At 36.7% G+C, this 23356-nt stretch overlaps 1 protein-coding gene across 1 annotated transcript in view; it reads left to right on the top strand.

Moving 5' to 3' along the window:
- Positions 1-20961, top strand: part of LOC103771839 (dedicator of cytokinesis protein 2-like) — a gene marked incomplete at its 3' end in the record, with an annotated part of 39611 nt that extends 18650 nt beyond the window's left edge. Inside the window, 17 exon segments of the mRNA XM_008939155.1 lie at positions 1285-1439; positions 2067-2148; positions 2631-2766; positions 3349-3424; positions 4413-4489; positions 4861-4986; positions 5832-5956; positions 7513-7611; positions 9009-9081; positions 9156-9259; positions 11578-11761; positions 11863-11960; positions 13686-13775; positions 14031-14131; positions 16756-16890; positions 20649-20757; positions 20863-20961. Of these exon segments, the coding sequence (XP_008937403.1) occupies positions 1285-1439; positions 2067-2148; positions 2631-2766; positions 3349-3424; positions 4413-4489; positions 4861-4986; positions 5832-5956; positions 7513-7611; positions 9009-9081; positions 9156-9259; positions 11578-11761; positions 11863-11960; positions 13686-13775; positions 14031-14131; positions 16756-16890; positions 20649-20757; positions 20863-20961 (1869 nt within the window).
- Positions 20962-23356: the final 2395 nt, after the last annotated feature.

Genomic DNA, 23356 nt, shown 5'->3' on the forward strand with positions numbered 1-23356 from the left:
TGTTGACTTGTTTTAAAAATAGAGACAGACTATAGATAAAAATAAATTTACGACATCAAACGTTTCTAGGTGGCTAAAATGGAATGTAGGAATTTTTGAGTTGGTGAATCTGATCAGCTGTGTCCTGATCTCAGCATGTATTGTCTTCTTGTTTCATTAGCATTCCTAGCATACTGAAACCCAGTTAGGGTCTGGATTTTTTGCCTTCTATTTTATCCTACTGTGTTCAAAAATTCTCTTTGAGAGTTGTAACCTTGCTTCTGTAGCAATAGCTTGGTACTTTCTCTTCTCTTTAAAAGTGTTGATAATATTTCACCCTTTATATGGCTGAGGAACTGGCCTAAAATACCGAAGTCCTAGAATCACAGAATATCTAAAGTTGGAAAGGATCCATAAGGATAATCAAGCCCCAGTTGCTGCTGGCTTCTCCGAATGGGGTATAACTTCTTAAAGCATAGCAAACCCATTGTCAAATCCTTTAGGCACAGTTTTTCACCAAAATTTAAGTAAAGGACTTCAGAATACTTCCATTGAAATCAGCCTGATTTTCTTGGGACATAAAGTTTTGAATACATTAATATATAGGAGGGAAGCTTAACCTGGATCTTTTCTACTGCATGAAAGTAAGCGTAACATTTTCAAGAAAGAAAGGTTTCCAGAGGTGGAGGGAGGAGGGAAGAGAAACAGCTTAGCCATTCTGTTCCTTGGAAATAATGAAATCAAGTAATCCCTGTTCCATTTCTAGAAGGAGACACCTATCTGGAAAGGATAATATGCTTAGAATCCCATCCCAAAGAGGTTCTTACTCACTCTAAGTCCCCTAAGTACTGCACAAGACTCTGTCATCAGCGTTTTCATTATTTGCACACAGCATTAGCTCCCTGTTCTGGGGGCAGTGTTTTGAAGAATCCAGTCTGAGCGTTTGAATTCCTTGCATACTATGAAGGCTCTGGAGAGATAAGAGGGATCTTACGTACCTATGAACTTCTGTCCCTTACAGCCTGCTAACTTTCTAGCTTCATGGTACAAAAAGATGTTGATGAACCAATGAAGCCTTGCAGAACATTGGAAACTTATTTGCTAGTCATATTTGTGTTATTAGGCAGTGTCTTTTGGAGGAATACACAGGTATACAAATGCTTATTTGTTCGAAACAAGTATTTTATCCAAATCTTCTATGATTTTTCAAGATCAACTGATAGATCTGATAAAAAAAATGAAATGGCTTGTAGTATCCTGATGTTTACATCCATGGATCTAGTTAATGGTTTTCCTCCTGTGTAGTCAAAGGACCAACCAGATTACGGATCATACTCCCGAATGTCTTCATCCCCCACCCACAGCCTATATGTCTTTGTGCGGAATTTTGTTTGCCGGATTGGTGAGGACGCAGAACTCTTTATGTCACTATATGATCCACAGAAATTAACAATTATAAGGTGAGCTTTTTGTTTAACTGTAAAAGAGAAGCAAAAGGAGCTAGACAGAATGAAGCAAAAAAGTTGCCAACATGCTAGTAATGCAGAGAATGTGTAAATAAGGAAGAAAACGAAAAGGTAAGGGAAGAGTGGCCAGGTCTAGGTTTGGTAGCCACTGAAGAATTCTGTGGTAAGGGATCCCAAATATTTTGACATGTCATTCCAGCATTGAACATTTCAGAGTTTTGGAGAAGTCAGAGGCCACTTCAAAAATCAAGAGATAGTTGTTGATGGGGAATAGTGTGGTGTCTGGAATGAAGTGCTGAAAGAGGGAAGGGGAAAAAATGGGAGTAACATGAAAATATTAATATTAAGATTCTGTCGAGTATTCCTGTCAAACAGTCTGGTGATGGTAATGTTCCCTCCAAAAAAGGTGCCATTATCTCTTACATTCAAGTTACTTTTCACAACTTCCTGATGGTTTTTTGTATAGCATTCTTCATGTCTTTACTATGGTGTTAGGTTTAAACAAGCAACCCAGACCACTGTCTGTTGTGCAACCTTTGTTATGTTTTGTGGTTTTTAATGTACTGTGAAAGGGAAGAATTTTTAAATCACATGATAATAAGATATTTATCTTCAAAACAGTGAGAACTACTTGGTGAGATGGGGCAGTAGAGGCTTTCCAAAGGAAATTGATATGCTCAACAACCTTAAAGTAGTGTTCACAGTAAGTGTTTTCCATTTTACCTTGATTTGTATTTGCAAATCAGGCTGTCCCTTTTCTGTGGTCACTATCAGAACTGTTGAAGATGGAGCAAGATGAAGAGAGAAGCAGAAGTAATCTTCAAAACAGAGGAAGAACCAATTGCTGAGTGCTTTGAGGCTGTGATATTTCTTCAGTGCCCTTTCTTCAAATCAATTTATTGCCTCATAAATTTACTGAGAGCAGTATTTTTTTTTGTCTGCTGTACCTCTTAATAGCTAATATTTTCTCTATCTTACCTCATGTTTTCTTCAAACTTCAGAATATTGGGTTTTTCATCTTTTCTGGGGGCTCAGTTTGGTGGCTTTTTTTTCCCTGTTGATTTCTGAGGCTCAATTTACTACAGGAGGTCCTGTTTAAATTTCTCAACTTGGTTCTTCCCCAGGTAATATTTAAATGCCTTTGTTTGTTTGTTTTGGTTTTGTTTTGTTTTGTTTGTATCTTAGGATCTTGGAAATAAAGACCTTAGCAGAGACAAAATTTATTTAGTTTGTCAAATAGTCCGAGTTGGAAGGATGGATCTGAAAGACAGTAACTCAAAGAAATACACCCAAGGACTAAGGCGGCCTTTTGGAGTGGCAGGTAACTGGTGTCTGCTGTGCAGACAGTGTCTGAGGCAGGACCCCCATGGTACTTGCCAAACATGGACTGAAGAATCTACCAAGACACACTAGAATACAATGTAGCTATAGGAACTATGTTTCATATTTAATTCTGAAAGTCTATAAAGACTGCACCTGTGTTAGCGTTTTAGTTCAGGTCAGAAATGTGCTTTTGAATTCCATTTCCTTAATAATTCATACTTACTGCTACACAGTGCAAACCAAAGCACAGTACCAGACTGTAATATTAGAATTCCTCACAGATTAAATGTAACTAATGGCTATGTCACCACAGCAGCACCAAGGCACTCAGACCTCTATTCTCAGGATTAGATCAAAGCTAGCCTAAAGCATTTCTCCTTTCACGTGTTTGTAGCATGGACTATGCAAAAAAAAGTTCTGCCCCACAAATCTACTCCTGCTTGTTAGTCAAAAAAAAAAAAAATTAAAAATTTCTATGTACACCCTGAGGCACAAGAACATTAATGCACATTATTTATAGGTAAGAGGAAATTTTATGCAATGCTATTATATTTTGATGATTTTTCTTTTACTCTTCTAGTTATGGATATTACAGATATCATAAAAGGCAAAGCTGAAAGTGATGAAGAAAAGCAGCATTTCATTCCCTTTCATCCGTAAGAAAATCGCTGATTTTTTTATTAAATGCCCCAGAATATTTCTCTCTCTGTTTGGTTCTAACAATCTGTGAAATGTTACAAGAAAAAAAATTACTTATAAAAAGTTTATGTTGTAATAGTGCTAATTATTTAAGTATCACTTAAAAAGACATTTAAGGTTTGTCAGGGGTTATACAACATGTTAAATGAATGTATATTTTGACAGATGTGTTGCTTCAGACAGCTGGTTCCACATCCTAGTTGACAAAACCCAAATTAAATAATTATACGTTCCCCACGGTGAGCTTTACGGATATGAATAACTAGTAGTTTGTGTGTTGGATTCTGTTTTGAATTTGAGAAAAACTTAAGTAAAAATTTGGTTTCCGCCAAAAAGTAGTTGAATAGTCATACATCAACTGTCTTCAGAAGAAATGCCTGAAAACATGCTAATCACAGGTGAAATGCTGAGGTGCCAGCGTGCGCTGGAAGCACGTTTGAGCATTAGCCGTAGCACCGCTGCTAGCTACTACAGAGAAGCTGATTGCTGAAAGACTCAAACAGGACACACTGGTGTATTATTTCACTTGCTTACAATTTGATCAAACTAAACAAATTAAGTGAGCATTTGTTGCTGATTCCAAAAGTAGCTGAAAAAAATTCCAAGCTGATTTGTCAGACTGTTTACCAAGGACAGAGGACAGCACTGGCATGTTGAACACAGGTTGCGTGCTCCTACAAAATTCTAAGCTTTCATATTGTCAGCCTGTCACAAAGTGCCATTCTGTAAAGGTGCCCCTTTAATTTTTTTCACTTCTGTGTACACATAAGCTTAATGTGAGTAGTCTGCAACTTGGAGTGAGAGATAATGAAATTACAGAACAGTTCAAGGACAAGTGTAGCCAAGAGGACTGAGGCTGTTTGTCATTGATGTTGTGAATGGGGTTTGATACATCCAGCAGTGAATTCCTAGTTAGACTTTTTTTTTTTCCCTCTTCTCCTGCAGGGTAGTGGCAGAGAATGACTTTTTACACAGTCTCCTAAGCAAAGTCACTGCATCAAAAGGAGACAGTGGTGGACAAGGTAAAGTAGATATATATTTTTTTAAAGTAACAAGGTCTTTTTCTGGAACTTTTTTATATTGCTTACATTTTAGACAAAGGCTTTCATGTTAAAATTGTAGCACCATCATGGAGGTTGGTCAGCTTTGAAAATGGTAGAACCACAAGTTTGTTACAGAGCCTTGGAGGCTATTTCAATTAATAGGTAGATGTTTGGATTATAGAGCTTTCACTCTCAGAGGAAGCAGGGAAGTGAATTCTTATTACTGTTTTGGTTCATAGAAGAGGCAATCATCTGAAGAGTGGTTTGTGTTTGGTTTTTATTTATTTATTTATTTTTAAATTTTATTTTTTCCTTATCATAAATGTAATATTTTTTCGTTCTCTTAATAGGTCTCTGGGTAACTGTCAAAATGCTTGTTGGAGATGTGATTCAAACTAGGAAGGACTATCCACATCTTGTAGACAGAACAACAGTTGTTGCCAGAAAGCTAGGATTTCCTGAAATAATCATGCCAGGTAGGAGGTATTTTGTTCTGTTATAGGAATGGATTATTTTTCATTCCCTAGGTTAATAAGCATCAGCTACAGCCTTATTTACTTAGTTCTGTAATGGGTAACTTAGAGTGTCTTTAGAATTCGTCCTTTATGGTAAGTTTTTCTAGTGTTAGAGTCTTATATAAAACAGTGAAATCATGGGAAAGTATTTTCTATTAGTTAAAGAGAAAAAATAAAATAAAGACAGTGAGAGATAATCCCAGCTCCTTGCACATAGCTTTCTTGTCTTCTAAGTGGATTGTGGTAGATAATTACTTGAATTTTAAATTAACCTTATTTTTATTGTAACTTATCTCTGTCCTGTGATAAAAATAAACCTGTAAGATTATTATATCTTGATTTTTGTTTGTTTTATTGTAAGGTATTTTCAGATTAAAGTCACTCACTGTCTGTAGTGCTCCTTTTTTTGAAAACAAACGTACACCTTCCTTACCCCTCAAACCCTCTAATTCTTTTAAAAGGAGTAATGAATTAGCTCACGGGAGAAAATTCAAGTATGAAGCTCTCTCTAGAGAGCTGTGTATTTGGCAAAAATTCAATAATAGCTTCAGCAGCCACCTCACCAGCAGGTGTCAGTGCAGGACGAGAATTGCTCCAAGTGCCTTCGAGGACTCTCCCTCGGGTACTTTCACACCATAGTAAAAAAGATAAGTTTAGATGGAAGATGAGATTGATAAGACTGTAAGACTGCAGAGTAGGAGGTATTCTTGTGAAGTTTAGTTAACATTATGCTCTCACAGCATTTTTTTCATTATTTTTTAACCTTTCTATGTTTGCTTTTTTTTTTCTTTTTATTTTTTTTTAAGGTGATATAAGAAATGACATTTATATTACACTGCTGTATGGAGATTTTGACAAATACAATAAAACAACTCAGAGGAATGTGGAGGTGATAATGTGTGTCTGTGATGAAGAAGGAAAAGTGATGCCAGTAAGTTTTCTCTGTATGATGGACAGGGAAACAAGAGTTATACTACAGAAGTAAGCCTTAAACTTCTTATAAATTTTTATAAAATACCATTGTGCAAAAGCTTGCTGTTCTCTCCATGTGTCACCTTGTGACTGGTAAGTTTTATGATGGTTAAACTGATGGATCTATTAAAGCCCTATAAATGTCTTTCATAAAACTGTAACAAGAAATAACACTGAATGACCTATTTTAGCTGTGCCAAGTTAAAAATGCTGTTTCTGACAATTACTGTGTTCTCACTCCAGGGTTTTTCCTGTGGGAATTCCCAGAGGAATGCAGTTTGTCCATTAAAATGTCAGAAATACCATTTCTGCTACTTAACAGAGCCCTGATTTGTGCCAGGAAGACTGTGTCATTGTCTCTTGAATGAAGTACATGGCAAATAACTAAATTAGTAATAAGAGGAGTGTGGACACGTAGTTATGCAAAAAGCATACTTACCATGTCTTTTTGCTTGTCTGTTTACCTTTGGAAGAATTTTTGACTTTTCCTTAGGACTTCTTAATACCAGTTCAGTGTTTAGGGGAGTTTCAGGCCTTTGCTTTTTCTGAGCTTTATGGTGTTCGCTAAGTCAGTACTGTGATCATGAGATTGAAATCACAATACACTTGTTTAGATAAAATGAAGATGGAGTTACTCGTTGTGGTTCATGACTTTCTGAAGCACGTTTATGAGATAAAATTAAACTCTTCAGCTGAAATTTAACTTAAAAGCTTGAAGAAAGTTCTAATACCATCTAATTCTTAGGGTCCCACAACCAATTTTAACTCTGATTACAAAAAACTACTGATACATAGGAAGCCCCCAAACCATGTAACTTGCATGTGCAGAAGTTAACTCTGTTGTGAAATAAATTTCCGCCACCTTCTGCTGCACAATATATGCTGGTCCTGAACCTGCAGCTCTAATGGAGTGTTTCCGGTCTCCAAAGGGCCCGTGCCCGAGCTGCTCAGGGCCCTGGGTGCAGCTTAGTGGGCAAGTCCCAAGCGAAGGGGACTGTTAACAGGGGAAAGATGTGCTGCAGCTCCCAGGCCTGAGCTGGGCCCCTCTGGTGGCAGCTGTGCCCTCTGTGCTGCTGCCCGCTGCTGTGGTGGGGGTGTCAGGCTGCAGAGGCGAGAGCAGGGTCTTACCTGTCTGCTGCCAGCCCAGCCCTGGTCCTGGCTGCTGCTCTGACGGCATCCAGAGGCTGAGGGCGGGAAGCAGAGCTGTGGGGCAGGGGGTGGGCAAAAGAGCCGTAAGTCTGAGGGTGCAAAATGGAGCCCTGGAGCACCTGAGGTGAGGGCAGGAACTGGAGCCCAGAGGCACTGTGGCCACCATGGCTTCGTGCCCCAGCGTGTGCTGTCCTGTGGCTCTTGGCTCTGCGCTGAGGCAAAGCTGCTGCCCGCAGCCGGTGGCAGGAGCCTGGGACAAGGCCTCGTTGGGTGCGTTGCTGCTTTGTTTGTGTATGCTCAGGTCATAAAAATGTACAGAAACTAATGAGCCATTAAGCACTGTTTCTTTTTTTTTTTTTTTGTAAGAATGCAGTTTGCCTGGGAGCTGGGGACAAGCCTGTGAGCGAGTATCGGTCAGTTCTGTACTATCAGGTCAAACAACCACGTTGGATGGAAACGCTGAAGGTATGGTGTGGATGCTTTTCACTTGTTTTTCCTCTTCATTTCTTGGTACCTCACATAAATGTTGCATAGCATCAGCTTTTTCTAAAAAAATTACTTGGTCCTGGATACAGCTAGAAGGATGGAGCTTTAATCGTGCATCAGTAATTAGAGGCGTATGATTACTGGGGCTTAAAATTTAGCCCAGAAAATGATGTTAAGATTTCATTTAGTAAAACAAATGAGATCATCTTAGATAACCTTATGCTCTAAAAGGGCTCATCAGAAATGAAATACTGCTTATGTTCTATCACAGCAAAACAATGGAGATGAGAAGCTTCAATTGCATGACCTAAAAAACCAGAAGCCCCCAAAACCAAACCAACCCTCCACTCTCCAATTACTAAAATTTTTGAAAAAAATGGCTTGGATTTCTTTAGAGGCACACCAATGATTATCTCTTTGATGTCTTTTTTTTGGAAAATGCCCAGAAGCTTCCAGAAGTAGATGTTATCAAGTGTCTCACGCTTGCTAGCAAGCATGATTTTTTTGAAGACAGCTTTTGAAGACAATATTGCCACATGTGACAGGCCTGAAGATAATTTACACTAAGTTGTGTTGTAGAGGTAGGACAGGACAGGGAGAGAATGGAAGTGTCATTTGAAACAGAAACTTATTTGTTCATTTGAAAACACTGATCTGTTCTTTCAGTGGGGTAGGGGGTTTCCTTAATATACTTAATAGCAGTTCAGACTTTTACACAGAATCATTAGCAGTAGATCCTTTTGAAAAAGGTAGTTTATGTGATGGAGTGTTATGTAATCGGAATTGTCATGTGAAGTTGTGAATGGACGCAAAAGACTAGGAGTCTGTAAAGTTTTAGAACTGTTAACTCGGTAATATAAAAACTTCTGCTTTTTTTTATGCAGTTGGCCTTTTTTGATGCATATTTATTATAAGTAGGTATGCTACTTTAAGAATAAAACCATCATGACTTCCTGGGGTTCTACTCAGGGCTTTGAAACTTAATCACAGAAATATACTTAAAATTATTTTATGTATATGAAATGAGGGAACTTTGTAGTGCAGAGGTGTTAAATAATTCTGGATGGGTAACAGGGTAAGTAGTAAGACTGCAGAATACTTATTTCCTAGTCTATGAGCAGCTGTGTGCTGTAACTCACTGGGTTCAGTGCTTTATTGCTTTGGTGGTGCTAGACTTTGAGCGAAGTCCAGCAGATAATTATGTATCGGCCACTACTTTTGCTGCTGTGATCAGCCTCAGTAGTTTTAAATGGCTTGTGAAAGGTGTTATGGAGCCAGTAAAAGTGGTGGTTATTTATTCTAAAATAAGAACTCATAATGACCTTCTCCCCCTGCCCCCATGTGTCTGTATTCATTATTTTCTAATTTTACAAAAGGTTGCAGTCCCTATTGAAGACATGCAGAAGATACATCTGCGCTTCATGTTCAGGCACAGGTCATCTCAAGAGTGTAAGTAGGGACTTTGTTTCTAGTGAATTTTAATTCATCAATGGATGGCCCATGGAAAATGTTTTGCTTTGCAGCTAAAGATAAAGGAGAAAAGAATTTTGCTATGGCATACATTAGACTGATGAAGGAGGATGGAACAACGCTTCAAGATGGCACCCATGATTTGTTAGTCCTGAAGGTACTGGATTTTTTTTTTTCTCCTTTCTTTCCTGCACGAGACACCTTCCATTCACACTGTTGTCTTTCACTGCATTGTTTATTTTCCTTAGTGCTAAATTAATTTCATTCTTTCAAAGAATTAGTCTATAAAAATGTTACGCTTTCATGTGAAAAAAAAAAAAAAAGTAACATGTTCCATGGTAAGTAAACATTACTCTAAATTTTGAGTGAGAGATGTTATATAAATACAATGAAAGATGGTTACTCTTTCTACTGTTTTTATTGGAGTTTGTGCATACGGTCTTCTGTAGCACAGAGGAAGTCATGCTAAAGGTCAGTATCTGGTTATGTACCATTATTCTTGCTGAAGAGGGGGAAAAGTATTAGTTGGATTTGTTAAGAAGCTTTGTCACATGAATAATAGGAGAATGTTACCTCGGGGAACTGGTTGCTTGAAACAACTCTGTAGTTGCACAAGTACAAAAGTGAGAATTGCAGAAATTAGGTTTTGGATGCCAGGAATAGTTTTGGCTATACCTGACAGGACACAGGCAGCATTTTTTACTTCAAACCGAAAAGGTGTTTCAATATTTGTTGTTCATTTTGTTTATTTGGTTTTGTTTGGTTGGGGTTATTTTCCATTCTTTGAGAATAGTCTAGGAGGAGCTAGAGAGCAACTGCAGATGAGAAATTTCTTCCAATAAAGAAGTAATTTTACTGTAGGTATTTTTTAGTACTCTTCTCAGTAAACTAGTTTAACATAGAACAAATGGCAAGTGAGATGCATACAACTACATGTAGTTGTTAAAATAGTCTAAGAAAGATTAATGGCAGTATATAGTTGTTTTTATTTGCTTCATTTATACCCATATTAATAAATACACGGGCCAGAAGGAAAATGATCACATTGTATAACTCTGTGGTTAACATGAGTTATGAAATTCCATCCATTTCATTCCTGCATCAACCTATTAATATTTCCTGAAGTGACAGTGTAGGTGAGAAATGCTAAACAGAGTTGACCTGATTTATGTTTTGGAGAAAAAGACAGATTTTCTGACATATGTTTGCTTATTCTAGTATTAAAAACAGTAATTGTAAGCTGTAAGTGTCTTAAACAGACGTGCATCTGGCTTCTCAAAATAAGTGACTTGAAAACTGCAAAGTTGATCTAGTGTACTTTATTTTCACTGCCTTGAGGCACTGAATCTTTTTGAGAGACTGTTGGATGAAAATGTCAAGTCTTTTACAAGAAGTAATTATTCGACAAGCTTGATACAATCATAGAGGCTGTAATGTTATATGTTTGGCTGCACAAGGATTTTGCCTTTATTCTGTCTTGCTCAGTCAATTTTTAACATTCTTTTTTGATAGCAAGTGTAGACTGCACACCTGCTGTCACTGAATCGGATACAAACCCGAAGGTTTAGAAAAATCATTCTAGATTACAGTTTTTGTTACTACTTGTTTATATACAATTGTAGACTAAGGGTCTACAGTGTAGTCAGACATATAATAATGGTGTAGCTTTAGGAGCTCTTAAAATCATTGAGGAAATTTTCTTGAGTAGTTTTGTTAAAAAAAAAAAAAAAATTATATTCTCTGAATAGTGAGGAGTATGGTTTTTATTGTCTCTGTCTAAAAACTGCTTTCCTGTCTAGGATATGAATCACATGTTGAGACAAAAAAAAAATTATGTGGGGGTTGTGGCATACAAGTTGGTGAAATAGATGACAGGGGAAATACCCATTGGCTCTCTGATTTTGGACCATTCATTCTACTGAAAAGCATAAATACCATGATACCTGCGTCAGTTAGTTACTACTGCATATTGTCTAATTAAGAATAAAATCTTATTATGCCCTGATATTTTATGTTAAAGTTATTCAATTATAATGGGCATACCAAAAAAGTGCTGCTATTCTTCCCCAGCTCGGTCCCATTTTTTTATTCTGTGTACAGTCTTCAAGGTGGTGGTAAATAGTCTGTTGTGTTCCATAGCTATTAACATTTTAATGAGAAATTAGCTCTTGCATTTACTCTGCCAGTGATGTCACATTTCACAGTTTGTTGCTACACCTTAAAACACACACCTTTTTAAATTCAGTCTGAACTTTTCCTTACATGTTCATTGCAGCCTTCCTTGCTGACTAATGTTTGACTCCTGGTTTACCTGTAGAAGCCATGCTGGGACTCGGGTATTCTTTAGTCTTTACTGCATACATTTAAGTCCACAGAAACATAGATTTTTGCTTACTTTTTTTAGAAAGTACAAATGAAGTCTAATTTTAAATCCAGTGGTTTGAAATGCGTAATAAATGAGATGTTGTTTTTCAGGGGGACAGTAAAAAAATGGAGGATGCTAGTGCTTATTTGACACTACCTTCTACACGTCAACACATAGAAAACAAAGGAGCAACCACAGTCAGAAACCTGAGTATTGTAGGGGGGCTTTCAGTAAGCTCACGAGATGCGTTTTATATTTCAACTCTTGTTTGTTCTACAAAGCTAACTCAGAATGGTATGTATCTTCTAACATGTGGCATTTATAAAAAGAAGACATTTGCAGAAATGATAAATCATACTTTAAATTTTTATGTCTGTTCATTTATTTTTTATTAGTGGGCTTACTAGGTCTCTTGAAGTGGCGTATGAAGCCAGAGCTACTTCAGGAAAACCTGGAAAAACTGAAGATTGTGGATGGAGAGGAAGTTGTGAAGGTATATCTTTATATAGTTATTCTACTAATAGTTTTCCTTCATGTCCTTTCATACCATGGCAGAAAAGAGCACTACATACTTTCAAAGAGGAAAAAGAAACTGGAGGGTCAGTTACAGTGAACATAGAAACTTAAAGAAGCCTGCCAGTTACTTTTTTTTTCTGAGTGTTATTCAGTTTGTTAGGGGCAGTTTGCAAAAGACATGAGCAAAGCTGTTCGTTATAAGGAGCAAGGAAACAAGCGCCTGGACAGGCTTCTTTGTAGTGTTAACCATCATTTTTCCACTTGTCGCTTCTGAACATCTCTGCTATTGGCTACTATTAGACTGTGGAGATTTGCAAGATTACTAGTCAAATCTGCCTACTTTCACTGGTAGTAAATTTACTAGGGTTCTTTTCAGCTTTCTGTTTTTATATTTTGCTGTTAATTTTGTTTATGAATAGATAAATCAATATCTAGAATATTTTTTGGAATCTTTGCTGATTTGTTCGGGTGCTTATGTATATCATAAAGTTAAAGAATAACTTCTGTTGGAAAAAAACCTTTAAGATTACCAAGTCCAACCATTAACCTATCACCACCAAGTCCACCATTAAATCATGTCCCTAAGCACCTTATCTACACGTCTTTTAAATACCCCAGGAATGGTGACTCCACTACCTCCACAGTTTAGCAATCCTTTCAGGGAACAAATTTTTCCTAATATCCAACCTGCACTTCCCCTGGTGCAACTTGGAGCTGTTTCCTCTTGTCCTATTGCTCATTATTTGGAGAAGAGACTGACCCCCACCTTGCTCCAACCTCCTTTCAGGTAGTTGTTGACAGTGATAAGGTCTCCCATCTGGCAGGTAAACTTCTCACCTGAGATAGGGTAAACAGACAGGTAAGTTTCTTCCCTGTCTCCCCAAGACAGCTAAATTTATGTCACAGGTAAACTTTAATTTTAAGCATGCACAAAAAAAAATATTTAAAAAAGTGATAGGATATGAAAGCAGTGATAGCAAAATGTTTTTCACAATCTTTGTTCAACTGCTAGCTTTGGTGTACTGAAACATCACAAACAATTCCTACTGCTTTCTTTACAGTTAATAATATTAGTTTAGATGTTAACACTAAAAAAAAACCCTGTGTATTTTGTACCAAATGAAGTGCTTTGCTAATTTAACGACTATAATATGAATAAAAGCTTCTTAGTATTTTATAAAGTGGCAGATACTATTACATCTGTGTTACTCTTTAAATATAAGCATTAGATGCCTCTCTGGAGACAAGGAGGTTGAACTTAAAGAAATTTTATTTTTTTTAAACCAAAGATTTGGGTCCTGAGTCACTGGGGAAGTTCCCTTTGATTTAAAATGGGCTTTGAACGAGATCTCAGAAATGTGAAGAGTGCTTTTAATATGTGTATGTGAAGATAGCAGCTATTATCTGTATCACTAAGGAACTAGGAATGCAGTCTTAGATAGTTATCTTGTTTTTATAATATTTTTAGTTTTTCCATAAGCTTTGAGCTAAACACGTATTATTCATTGCTCACATTTGAGGATGTAGGTTCTTAAACTAAAGGAAGTAAATCTTTGGAAATGTTTTCTGAATTTAAGTGATGTTTCAGTGAAGGTCTTGAGAGTTCTAACATGAGAGGAACCAAGTCCGCTATCTGAAAACAGACTTGTGAGATTTTCAGGTTGAATTGGTTGCCGATTTGTTGTTTCATGTTGTTTAATAGTTTCTCCAAGATACGCTGGATGCCCTCTTTAACATCATGATGGAACATTCCCACAGTAATGAGTATGACATCCTTGTCTTTGATGCACTGGTAAGAATCAGCACAGAAGCATTCTCTTTGTCAAAGAGAAGAACTCTGTAATTTTGAATGAGCTGACAAGTTGTTTATCTCAGGGAATTAGTCTTAAAATCTCTGCAGAACAGATGTAATATTAATGTTTAACTGAAAAGTAAGTTTCTTTTAAAATTGTTAAATAGTGGATTATCAAAAATATTTCAGCAGATTAATACTGAAATTTAAAATGTGATTTTATGAAAAATGTTGATGATGTCCATGTCTGTTTAGATCTATATCATAGGACTCATTGCTGACCGTAAGTTTCAACACTTCAACACCGTTTTGGAAGCGTATATCCAACAACATTTTAGTGCAACATTGGCATACAAGTAAGTTTCTTTTCTTTTTTTTTTTTCTCCTAAATCTCTACCATTGCATTGAAGAAAGTAAATCGTGATTGTAACTTTACTGTAATTAATGATAACTGTTGTATTGATGCTGCTGTTTGCTTACCTGGAAATAAACTTGTCTGTGAGAGACAGATACGATTATAAGTAGAGTTGAAAAAGAGTAAATTATTCTTTGACATTCATTTTGTCTTGTTTAAATTTTGCTGTGTCTGAACTCTTCATCTGTATCCTGTCAAATTTGTCAAAAGGTACTTTGCTGTACAACCACTTCTGTTACATTCCTGGCCTTAACCTGAAATGCCCTAAGTGAGGGTTGAGGATGTTCTTAACCCATTTATAAATTTATTTTATTTATATATTTATTGTAGAGCTAACATCCTCATGGGGGGAAAAACTTGTCTGGGAACTGTCAAGTCTTCATATGCAGTTCAGTTTTTTGCACCAGGAGGGTTTCAGTGCAGTGAACTGGAATTTTGATAGTTGTTCTGTGATCTGCTGTCTTAGTACTTGCTACATGATCATGGTAGTGGGCAGGTGGACAAACATTTGGTGTTTCTTATATTTTTGGAGCTGCCAGATGGGAAGCCATGGATTCATAGAAGAGAATAAAAACTCTGGAGACATGTTAAACAGTGAATTTAATAGTAGATTCTTAATTTATTTAAAAAAGGTTTTTGCAGATGATGGTGGGATAACGTCTTCAGTTAGTGCTGCTCATAGGGAGGTGCTTTAACAGGATAGATGTATTCTTTTCATCTACCTGAAGTCTTGTCCTGGCAGCTTAATGGGGTGGCAGATTGAAGCAGAACTTTAAGTTAGGATATGAATAATAGATGGAAGACATTAGCTCAAGGCTTGGGATAGCTGAGGGTGTCTTGTACTGTCCCGTGCCAGATTTGCACCAGTGCCAGCTCAACAGGACATGTCATGCAGATCGCACATCAGCACATGAGTTTGGTAGAATGGAAAGGCAGTAGCCCTCCTACAGTCCTTTCTCGCATTCTTGGAAAGTTGAAATTAGTATTATTTGGCTAAAAAAGCTCAATCACTAGCTACATACTCCTCTTTAATCCTCCTTCACTCCACATGTGATAAGCACATGCAATTTAATGCTTTATATTATTGTGAAAGAAGAGAAGGTTGGGTATGGAACCTGTCAGGAGAGCCTTATTTGCTTAAAATATTTCCAAAACTTACCTGACTGCTATTTTCTGATGATTTAATCAAAGTGGCAGAGGCAAAATAATGATTGATTGCTCTCCAAATCCTCACTTCTTGACATTGTTAATTCCATGCCCATCATGGAAGATGTGCTCTCTTGGAAGAATCATTTATGAAATAAATGACTGGATATGGCCTAATAGGTAGGAAGGAGATTCTGTGTCCCAGACATATTATGACCATATTCTGATATGATATTTTGGCCAGTGTTAGGTATTTCTTTACTTCCTATTTAGTCTTCTATTTGTACTTAGCTTTTATGGAGTTATCAGAGGACTTGACAATTGACAGTTAAGGGATGCTGAGTGCCCTGCCCCTGCAGACAAGTTGGGTAAATTTTGTTCCAAATCGGTACAAAGCTGTGAATTTAGAGAAGCTATAAAAAGGAGTGAATGGAAACACTCAATGGATGTAGTGCCCAGAAGGCTGAGAGGCTGAAAGCACAATAATTTGGTCCTGAAATATAATTTAGGGTACTGCAGTGGCGCTGAGGATGTCTCAGTGAGTTAAACAGTTAGGGAGATAGATATCTATGCACACACCTGTGTGTATATATCTCTATTCTGTACAGTAGCAAGAAATTCTTGGAGCTATTATTTGCATGCAGGTATGTTCTAAATGTAGTTGTAATTGCTTACTAATGTTTCATCAGTCCAGTTGTTGAGCTGTTAAATTTCATCAACATGCAAGTGCTAATTTGAGTTTTGTTGTGCTGGGTAGTTGGATTTGTTTGTTTAGGATAGGGGATAGTAGGTTTTCATTTTTTGGAGTGATATAAGTAAAAATACCCAAGCACTATCATTATTTTAGTTGTTTTTATGGCTACATTAAAATCAAAATTCCATCATTAATCTTAGTTTAATCATTTAAGATGAAACTCTCACTATAAATTAAGGGGCTAACTTGTAGATGAGCTTTTGTGGTTTTTTAGTGGGTTGTGTGTTTAACAAAAAATTGCCTTTGGATCCAAAGCAAGGGAGTGTTTTAACAAAACTGATACTTAGAGCATATACTGATGTGTACCAGAATATGGTGCTTTTTACGTGCAGTTAATTTAAAGCATGTAGTGATGTTTAATCGCTGCTTAGTGTGGGTAGGCAGAAGTAATGTTGTGCTTTACCTTGTGCACGTATTTTATAAACTTCTGTAAAAGTGCTTCCAAGGCTTTTTAAAGTTATGCTGCTGCTTTCTTGCTTGCATAGTGAAGAATTTGCTCCTCATTTTTTTATATTGGTAGAATTTGTGCACCATAAATGCAAAAGTACGTGCAGTACATTTTGTCATGCATGCTTGACTAAGCATAAACATTTATTTAGAGTAGTCAAACAAATTGGAGAAGTTAATTTTTTAAAAAACTTTCTAAAATGTTTTCTTAACTTCAGGAAATTAATGACTGTTCTGAAGACTTACTTGGATACTTCCAGCCGAGGAGAGCAATGTGAACCAATCTTAAGAACTCTGAAAGCACTGGAGTATGTTTTCAAGTTCATTGTTAGATCAAGGACATTGTTTTCACAGTAAGTATCCAGGCTATTGCCATTTAACTAGCAGTCCAGTATCAGAAATCTAAGTAGACCTGAGAATCAGAAAATAACTGTTCCAGAACAGAACTGTATGTTTTCTTTTTACAAATAAAATACAAATGCTGGCAACAAGCCTAAAACACAGGTGCTGCTGGGATCTTTCTTGGAGAATCTTCAGAAATCTCCTTTCTGATACAGTATAAGTTCCAGAGATACATTAGGAAAAGCAGCTGATTGCAAAAGGTCATCATACTTTGCATCAGGTGGCTTCCCCTCAGACTATTGGATGGCCAAATATTGTGGCAGACGGCTTGAAGCTGGATGCTTGTCCTTGGGATCATGGCATTGAGCTGCTCAAACTGTGCAAAGAACAATGTAATTTTCGGTAGACATGGTCCAACTGATTTTAGAGTTTCAGATCTCTGGGTAAGCAATTGGTAGGAATTTGTCTCCAGTTACAGAATTTACAGGACTTGGGTAGTTGAGCCAAACAGATGAGGTGTAATATTTACAAGTAGTATTCAGGTTTAGGGAAAAGGGAGATGGGAAGAATGAAGGAGATGAAAGCTGGAAGTAGAAACACTATGCTACTGTAACTGTGTCCACCACTTCCTCCTCTAGCCTTTAAGAACTCTCAGTATATCTCACAGACCTCATCTACATCCTCTCTTTTCTCTCTTCTTTTCTGCTTCATCTTTTTCTGTTTATCCTTAGCTCATTTCCCCTTGGTGCTTGTTCTGTTGTCCCTCTGCTGTGTGGCTGAAGGAACGTGGTGGCAGAAAGCAGGCGGTGGCAACTGCAGCAGTGCAAGTGGACCAATTGGTTGGATGTTATGTTTGTGGCTGACAGCCAACAGAACAGAAAATGTTCTGTCTTCTGCTCAGTGGAAGCTCTAGTAGACTTTTTCTCTGTTATTCCACTGCCTGTCTTTAAACCTACATGAGTTTATTTTTTTATGGTTTGGTGAAATGAAGGATGTTTGAATTCTGAAACTTTGGCTGAAGTAGGAATAGATTCAGAAGTTATTCACTGCTGATAGACAGTACCTTGGAAATATTCATGTCTCTAGGAACTTACTACTTATAGATGGATACAGATAAACAAGGTGAAGAACTATGTAAGGAATGAGACGATGCTCCTGAGAACAGAATATAGTGCCAGTAGTGTGAAAACTTTATTTGAAAACTTTGGTCTCCATGTAATTGCCAATATTAGCTGGCAGCCAAAAGTGTACGTTAGACAGTCTGTGGTAAACTGGGTTATTGCAATATGTTGCATATTCAAGGGACTAGTTATACCTATCTACTCCTTTTTGTTTTCTCTCTCGATGCCTTAACTGGACATCTGAAATTCAGTTGGACAGTTACTAGTATAGGCAGTAATACCTCTTGTAAACAGCAGCCTCTGGTAAAAATAAGGCAGCAGCAAAGAGTATCACCTGATAGTGTATATCCACCTACAGCTGTTAGAATCTGATTTCCAGCAGTCACTGTCCTGTTGTTAGGCTGGTCATGAAAAAGAAGAAAATATGGAGAAAGATGGATCTGTGGATTTTCTTTCTATGAGAAAAGAGAATTTATGACTGAAACACTAGCAAGGGTTGAAATTAGCCTTCTTGGAGAAAAACATTTTGAATTAATAGAGCTGAGACAGATTATTAGATAATTCTCTCATTAATTTGATGGGCTGCTTAAGAAACTAAGATGCCTTGTTGAAAAGTAAGAGACATTACGACGTGAAAACTGTGTCGGAAAGAGATGAAGAATGTCTTCTAATATTACATATAAAATAGGGGACTTTTTTATCTCGTTGTCAGGCAGATATATTGAAGATAACCAAGTTTTAATTGAATTTGCATTAATTTAATCCTGTTGATACTGTAGAGTTGTAATGAAAGCAAGCATTTTTTACTCCAATTGGCTGAACTAAGGTCATGTCCTGCAGCTGTTTGTTCAGTGACTATGTTTTGTGGAAAGGTCATATGTATGAGCCAAAGTTTTATATAACACAGACTCTGAAAACATGAAATGTTTGCTTTCCTCTTTCATTTGCCTAAGGTTGTTTTTGGTTGTGAAATTTATGTACTCTGCTGTAATGAAGTTATTTCCAAGTAAACAATCAGTCATCTTTCAAAATTTGCTTTCAGAACAAGTGATTTTAATTGGTACTTCACATAGAAAATCGTGTCCAGGTGGAAGCTAAGTCATGACTAAGGAAATAGAAATATCTTTCTACCTGTCTTACATTAGCCCTAGTGTAAAATTAAAAAGCATATTTAATACATGTGGTGTGATGCTTGACAGGTTGAGTCAAAAACATTCCTATTTCCACTTGCCCCAAAAAAAGAGGTTTGAAGAAACTTAATTTACTTTTGCAGTAATGTTGTTTAGTCAATAAAAGAAGTAGCATAACATGAGCCTAGTAACTTGAATAAACACTTAGGCAGTCGCATTATTAGAACTTAGATGTACTTCACTCCTGTAGAAAAAGAATTTTATATAGCCCTCACATGCCAAAATCTCCAGTATGTTTTAAAAACTCATTTAACTAAAGCCTAAGCTTCTAAAATACTATTTGATATTAACTAAGTTTAGTTTTCTATGCAAGTGTGCTTGTATTGCAACTTGTATTTCAGCATGCCTTTCATGTCTTTTGCTGGCATGTATTTACTAATACAGATATTACACCTCAGTAGGGGTGGATCTCAAGTACTTTGCATCATGTATGTTATAGCCACGTACATATAATTTTTTTTTCTCTCCAGATAATATTTTGGATCTTGCAGTTACTTTCCAGTAACTGACTTAAATGTCATTGACAAGCATTGATCCTGAGCAATGCAGAGGCCATGGGCCTGAACAGTGTTCCTCTCGGTGTCTTCCTTGACCTAAAACTTCTTGCCAGTCACTGTATGAATAGCAGTTTTGATTTTTTTATTGCTGTAGACAAAAACTCTTAATTTATCTTTCATTCTCCTAGGGACTTAAGTTTCAAGTTGAAATCACATGATACTGGAATCTTGAAAAAGAGGGATTTTTCCTGCTAGTAGAGAAGGCAGTATGTCAGAGGTGCAGCTTTTGGATTGCAGTATCTTACACACATTTCAGGCTTCTCTTGTCAACTTGGCTTTTTTCTTAGCTTGTTTTTCTTCCAGTTTTGACAGCTCTTTAACATGTCACCAGTGTTTTTTATTGCCTAGGTAAGCAACATTTATTATTAGTAGCTAGTATGAACAACAGAGGAGAGTGAGTCTGAAAGATTCAACCTTCAGGATAGGGAATGAAGAAATAATGGAGTGAGCTTGATTTAAATGCACTTTTCAACTTTTAAACATTAAGTAGAGACTTTTTTCAAAAGTGGCCACAACAGCAGAGGAAAGAAACTGTGACAATATGTGAAAAATATCCTGCAGTAGCTCAGTTGTAAAAATAACCAAGAGTAGCTCAGCTGTAGTAAGGGAAAAATTGCTCATAAGTCACTTTGAAAGCGAAATGACTTTTTTATAAGCTGAAATCTGGGACGTGTCATTCTTGAGATGTTTTTAAAAAAATGGAAAATTCATATGTTGAGTTTAAGCTGAAGAATTTCTACACAGTACAGTGAATAGCAGATAAAACCCATTGGTGAAATATCTATGTGCATAATATTCAATCACCTTATAAAATATGTTTTTAAGGTAATGTTAAATCTGGTACGTTAGAACTACGAAGTATTCTGATTCTAGAAAGATAACCCAGTACATCTCTCAACAGATTATATGAAGGCAAAGAACAAACAGAATTTGAAGAATCCATGAGGAGACTCTTTGAATCCATCAACAACCTGATGAAAAGCCAACATAAAACTGCCATTTTGTTGCAGGTTGGTGCATTCATGGAAACAAGCTGGGTTTGTTTTGTGTATATGTTTTTGCTTTGTGGGCTTTTCAGGTTTGTTCTTTGTAAACTGAGGAAAAGACACTTGTAGGAAATACATCCTTTGCATCTCTTCTGTAATTCCCCCTCACTGAAAAAAAAAAAAAAAAAAAATTGTCTATTAATAATGATTGAAGCCTAGGTTGAAGAGGTCAGGAAAATATATGTTTGTATAATTTTATGAATGGAGTGACTGAAAGAGACAAAACACAGGTGCTGGAATCTTTCAAATTTACTCAAGTGAAACCTCCAGTGGAAGCTGAAAGTTTCATTCCTTAGTTTCTTCAGATAATAACAGGAATTCCACCATCTTTGGAAAGTAAATTTTATAGTATCAGCGTTTTGGAGGTATGTTGTTTAGACAACGGGAAATAGGATCAAGGTATTCCATTCATATCAATCTTTGTTATTCTAACTCTTTGGCATCTGATGTTTTAAGACAAATGAAGTAGCTATTAAGATCATTAATATAAAATAATTGGTATGTAGATCTGTATTAAAATAAAAAACTATAATGGTTTCCTATAAAGTAGGAGGCAGAAGATTTAATTGGACAAATGCCAAAACTGATGCTTGGTACACCATTTCTTATGAACTCATTGTCTTTATTTGGCTTAATTCGCCCACCCCGCCCCATTTTTGTCTTGTTATTCCTCTCTGCAATGACCTATACTAGAAGTGGAAGCCAGTGAAAAAGTCTGTCTTGAATAAATCCTCAGGTGGCTCATCTTGAGATTTCAATTATGTGGCAGAGCATGAAGTGCTAATGTGCAACAGCTAAAGAGATAAAATAAAGAATATTTGAACAGCATAATACCATGATGATAGTAATATTCTAAATGCATTTGAAAATCATTCAAATACTCTGTTGACATTTCTATAAAGGCCTTCTTGGAAATAGTTGATAAATTTGAAAGTCTCTGCATCAGAAGCAGAGGAAACCTAGGAAGAAAAGAAATCTTTACTATTAAGTAATATTTAAAGAGAAAATTGATATAATAATGTTTGTTCTTGTGGTACTTAGTACTAATATGTTAATTAACGAATAGAACTTGGAGGCTTCTACGCCCTTCAGGACAGATATGTCATGTCACTGCATGATTCCTTGCCTTAATCTCAAAATTGTTGTGTGGGATCATCCTTATGTGTTTCCACTAATGAGCAGGGTAGTCCTGTAATTGACAAGAAATGGTTGGGGAAGGCAGGTTTGCTGGCTTAGCTGTTGCTGGGACACACTAATGGGTTAGCAAGCAGCAATGCTGACTGCAGCAGCTGATGAGTGTGTTGGAAAAGAGATGGTGTGGTAACATTCATGGCAGTGTGGCACTGGATGTACTGACCAATCCTGATTGTGCTTACTGTGATTCCCCTATTTCCATATTTAGTGCTAGTTCTTAATATTACACCTGTTCAGCAAAAAGTATAGTGTATATTTGCTGATGACCTTAAGAAGTAGCACAACATTGAAAATAAAACTGCACATCTCTTAGGACTAAACAAAAGAAGTGTATGCTAATTTTAATGAACATGTGAACATGTTTCCAAGATAAACTTGCTATTTAAGTTATGCTTTGCTCAATGCCATCTTAAACATAAATATTTTGGTTTTCTAATGAGTGCTGTCACTTGTGAAAAATTGATCATGTTTATTCATAACTTCTTATTTAAGAGCACTAGTGGGCTCTTAAATATCTAATTCTGCAGCAGCTACTGGAAGTTTTCCTTTTGGCTGACACATTTCATGGCAGATTTGAGACACTGGTTTATGTCATAACTTGTACTGTTGTCTGCACTACTGCTAATTCATACAAATGTGTTTCTGGGAGTAATGTATAAAGAGGTTGCTTTACATAGAGTAAATAAGAACTCATGCATTAATGTTATAAGATCCTAGAAGGAGAAGCATGTAATGGGAAATGTCCCACCACACTTCAGTTCCTGCTGTTCAAATTAAGTTTACTGGGGATGAGGATTAACCCATTAACTCCATCACAAACTGCATGAGCAGATCAGTGATAGTAGCTTTCACAATAGGCAGTGTGTTTTTCTGTGCCTGTTGGAAGGAGACTTCTGTTATGATACTTGTGACTCCTGCTCTGGTAGGTGGATAAGAGTGGTCTGGAAAAGGCCAGAAAAATTGACATAATTCTGCATCAGGTGAGATGGAGCAGAAAGGGGGAGAAACATATTCATAAGTCATCCTCTCTGTCTAAAGCTAACACAAATTTCCCTCCCCATAACCCCCTTTATTTAACTTTGGGATGGCAATGGTAGATGGTGTTGTAGCATGAAGTTAATTTTGCAGGGTAAGGGACAGGTGGTAATTCAGAGATATTGCTAACACACAGAGTTCCAGACATCTTATAGTTGGCACACTCAGAGGGGAAAGTTCATGGAGTCTCTTGGAAGCATAAATAAATCACCAGACTATTAAAACGTACTTAAATCTGTCCCGTTTGAAATTATCGCTGATATGAATTGAAGTGGAACATAGACTGGTAGGATCAATTGAAAGAGTTCAAGTGCATTAGAATCATAGAATCATA

This window comes from Merops nubicus, unplaced genomic scaffold (genome assembly GCF_000691845.1).
Source record: "Merops nubicus isolate BGI_N331 unplaced genomic scaffold, ASM69184v1 scaffold9974, whole genome shotgun sequence".
Taxonomy (NCBI): Eukaryota; Metazoa; Chordata; class Aves; order Coraciiformes; family Meropidae; genus Merops; species Merops nubicus.